A 3909-nucleotide genomic window follows, 5' to 3' on the forward strand; every position below is an offset into this window, starting at 1 on the left:
ATTCTGTGATTCCTCTGATTCCTCCTTGTGTATTGCAGATAGTCTTGTTTGCAGCAGTTTTATACTGGCTTCTCTAGTAGTACTTTTTTTAATAGATAAATGTGAAATATGATTATGAATATACAACTATGAACATACAAATGGCTGCACAGTTTTCAGTATTTGAAACAGAACACTTGTTTTTAGAATTTGTTCACTATTTCTCTTCTTGTAATACCTTTTATTTCTTAACATGCTTGATCCATTCCTAAAATAAAAACAATCCCAAAGTACTTGGGCATCATGCCATTATAGCTTTTTGTTACAGAAATTCTCTGAAAGTGTTTAAAGTACCTTTGGGAACAGCCTTCTGTCATTATTTTGGCTAAAAGTAGCATCTCGGTGTAGTTTCTTGGAAATGACAAAGCTGTATGTTTTGTCTTTACAGGGGTGGTTAAACGAATTATTCCAGCAGTAGCTTCTACAAATGCAGTAATTGCAGGTATGTTAGAAGAATTAATTTCACTTCTGCTTTACAGATTTCAGAGTTTTGTAACGCAGCAGTTTTGAATCAAGAACTAGACTATGGTAATAGTAAAGTTTAAATGGGTCTGATTTATTCTTACAGTTTCACTTCTGTTTTCCATAGAGAATCTGCATGTGACTGTATACATTTTAAGCTTGTTTATGACTGTAGGAGTGAACATTTGAGATGGAGAGAAAAAAAAAATTGGAAAACATGGTACATAAGCTTAACATAGTCACAGATTAGTGCTGAATCTGTTGTGCTAATGCATAGAACTACCAGCTGCCTTCAGATGTTTATTTTTCTCTTTACAAATCGTTATACTTGATTATTTTTTTTGGTCACTTCTTTGGTACAACTTTGTGTACTGATATCTGCGTGTGCTGAGAGATAGAAAGTGAAGAACTAATGTTGTTGTGTGTTGTTTTTTTCATTCCAGCTGTTTGTGCCACCGAAGTTTTTAAAATAGCCACAAGGTATTTCGTTTCCTGTTAATAACAGACCTGATTTCCAACCTAATGATGTGTATTAACGCTAACATACCTGTCATTGTAGTGCATACATTCCTCTTAACAACTACTTGGTGTTCAACGATGCGGATGGATTATACACATACACATTTGAAGCTGAAAGAAAGGTTAGTGCCATGAAAGGCTTGCAGGGGGGCTTCTTTGATTTTTATTGAACTTTAAGCAGTTTATATGTATTTCTGAAACCCAGTATTGTATCTCTTGACGCCTAGCACTGAATAATATTTCTGAAGTTTTAAAAGCAGAAACTACCATGTCACTAGTCTGCTACTTCTCCAGACTTGTTTTCAGCGTGTAGGATTTTTGGTTTTAGACTTCTGTGGCTTTGGGGTCTAATAGTGATGACAGTGGCAGTCTGTCCATGTAGAGCAGCAGAACTGTTTACCTCTAGGCTTCATGAAGGAATTGGGTTTTGTCATTAATATTTGCAACAGTATTAATATTTCTAGAGCTGAAACTTTTAAAATAAACCTCATGCAAATAGTTTTGAGACCTTATTAGTAGCATTTGTAAAATCGTATTTAATGTAACGTGCATTCTTGTGCTGCTTTGTTGTAGGAGAACTGTCCAGCCTGCAGCCAGCTTCCCCAAAACATAGAGATTTCCCCATCAGCTAAATTGCAGGAGATCTTGGATTACTTGACAAACAATGCTTCGTTGTAAGTGTGCAGCTCTGCTGACTGACTTGATAGTTTTTGGTAGTTTGGTATTTCAAAAGGGTAGTTTATAGATGTATTCTCACTTGATTGGGGTTGTTTTTAATGGTTTTGGTTTTATTTTAAATGTTTTATATATAGGCAAATGAAATCTCCTGCAATCACAGCAACTATGTATGGAGGAAATAAAACGCTTTATTTACAGGTAATCTGAACATAGGTAACTGTCTTTAATAATCTTAATTATTTAAATTTACTTGCCTAAATTTGACAGGAAATGTTTTGGCGCTTTTTTTCCCTGTATAGACAGTCGCTTCAATTGAAGAACGAACAAGGCCAAATCTTTCCAAGACACTAAAAGGTACCATGCAGTTGTCATATGTAGATTTTCAAGATACTTCTCTAAACAGAGTCAATGAGTTTTATCCCTCTGTACGACATGTATACCTTTATTTTGCACAGTAGAATGTGCTTCATTATCTTTCCTTTGCAATTTATCTTTGTTGGGTTGCTCAGGGATGAGCTTTGAATTGCTTAAATGTGAAGTGTGGGCAGATGTTGCCTGGTGAAGAAAACATTGCAAGAAAGCAACGCTAACTGGTGTAGATTAAGCATACTTCAGTAGTGTGTTAAGCAGTATGTTATCTATTTTCTGACAAGGTCTGTGACTTTTCTCGGTGAATTAAGTGAATATTAGTTTAGCTAGTAAGCTGTTGGGAGCTTTACTTCATTGTATTTATGGTTTGTGGGTTCATAACTTGTTTTTATCTTAATTTAAAAAAAAAAGACAAACCACATGGATTTACTGTACTTCAACTTTTCTTTCCACTTTAGAACTGGGACTTGTGGATGGCCAGGAACTTGCAGTTGCTGATGTTACTACACCACAGACTATGCTGTTCAAGCTTCACTTTACCACTTAATTTATTCCTGAGTAAACTGCATACACGGCGAGAGAAATCTGTACCCACCTTGTAAAACAAATGTACTCTGGGTGTTAAAGCAACCTGAAATGTTCATGTTAGTTACTAGCGTTGTTGAAAGTTAGGTAATACAAATGAATCACCATATTTTGGAAGTGTATGTAGAAGCCAATATTTGGTGGATTATATTTGTATAAATGCTTATTAATGTACAGAACTCTGATGTACAGGAATACCTTTTTTGTTGTCAAAATGTTAATGCTAATATACTTTCAGGCACATGGAAATTTTAAGGTGGCCAAAAGTCTCGTTTTTCACACCTCTGTCCACATGTATATGTGAAGAGAAGACCCTTTAAAAGGAACCACAACAATCTGGTTTTAAATTGTAGCACTCCTAGCTTGATGAATCACCTTAAAACCAGTAGAGGACTGTAGGCTAAAATGAGCATTTTATTCTTGTTTGATATTGATTTGATCAATTTTATGGAAGTTGTTGAATATGGAAGACTACTCTGTTTACAGTCAAACATGAAAAGACAAAGTCAGCAGCTGTACGTGAAAATACAGGCATGTCCACTCGCAGTCTCCAAGCAGGCATAGTGCACGGTCTCATAGGATTATGTTCAAGTATCATTGGTGCTGTTAAGGTATTTATTAATAAACAAACATAAAGACACCTTAGTTTGTGGCCTATCAGTAGACATTCAAGAGTGTTTATAACCTCGGGTATCATTTGGCTGTCTCAGTCAGACCTTTCATTGCCAGTGCTGGGTACCTCAAGGTAAAATCTCTGATTTTACTTCATGTGTGTCAACTGCGTTTGAACTTTCCATCTTTTAAACTGTGAACTGTGATTAAACTTTCCCTCTTCCAGCCTTGCACTTGAACTCTGTAGTAAAAGGGGGGGGGATAGGGGGGTGGTTACTCTACTGTAATTTTAAACCAGATCATTTTTAGCAGCTCTGCAGCCTTTGGCAGTGTTAAAAGGCCTCTTGTAAGCTGTGGGACTTCAAGCAGGGAGTTTAGGTGCTGAGGTTTAGAGAAGTGTATACTGCCTTCGTTATCCGAAGGAAGCATTAAGAAGCAAGGAAATAAAGTTGTCTTTTTAAACGTCTGATTTGAATGAGATGTCACGACAGCGCGGGCCCGCCCTTCGCCATGACAGGAGCCGAGACAGACGTGAAGGAGGTGGCCCCATCCCCGCCGCCATGGCGGGTACCGAGGCGGAAGGCCTTGCTCCGGCGCTCGTGACGTGTTGGGGCTGGAAGGCGGCTGCGCGCAGGCCTCTTTGCG

At 37.6% G+C, this 3909-nt stretch overlaps 1 protein-coding gene across 1 annotated transcript; it reads left to right on the plus strand.

Moving 5' to 3' along the window:
• Positions 1 to 427: 427 nt before the first annotated feature.
• On the plus strand, positions 428 to 2910 carry LOC104542545 (NEDD8-activating enzyme E1 catalytic subunit-like; the record flags this gene model as incomplete). Its single annotated transcript, XM_010186893.1, has 7 exons — positions 428 to 481; positions 945 to 981; positions 1061 to 1142; positions 1594 to 1694; positions 1833 to 1896; positions 1998 to 2052; positions 2526 to 2910. Coding segments are annotated over 7 exons (482 nt in total), but the record flags the coding sequence as incomplete, so codon positions are not given.
• Positions 2911 to 3909: the final 999 nt, after the last annotated feature.

Source organism: Mesitornis unicolor, unplaced genomic scaffold (assembly GCF_000695765.1).
Source record: "Mesitornis unicolor isolate BGI_N332 unplaced genomic scaffold, ASM69576v1 Scaffold19796, whole genome shotgun sequence".
In the NCBI taxonomy this organism is placed as follows: domain Eukaryota; kingdom Metazoa; phylum Chordata; class Aves; order Mesitornithiformes; family Mesitornithidae; genus Mesitornis; species Mesitornis unicolor.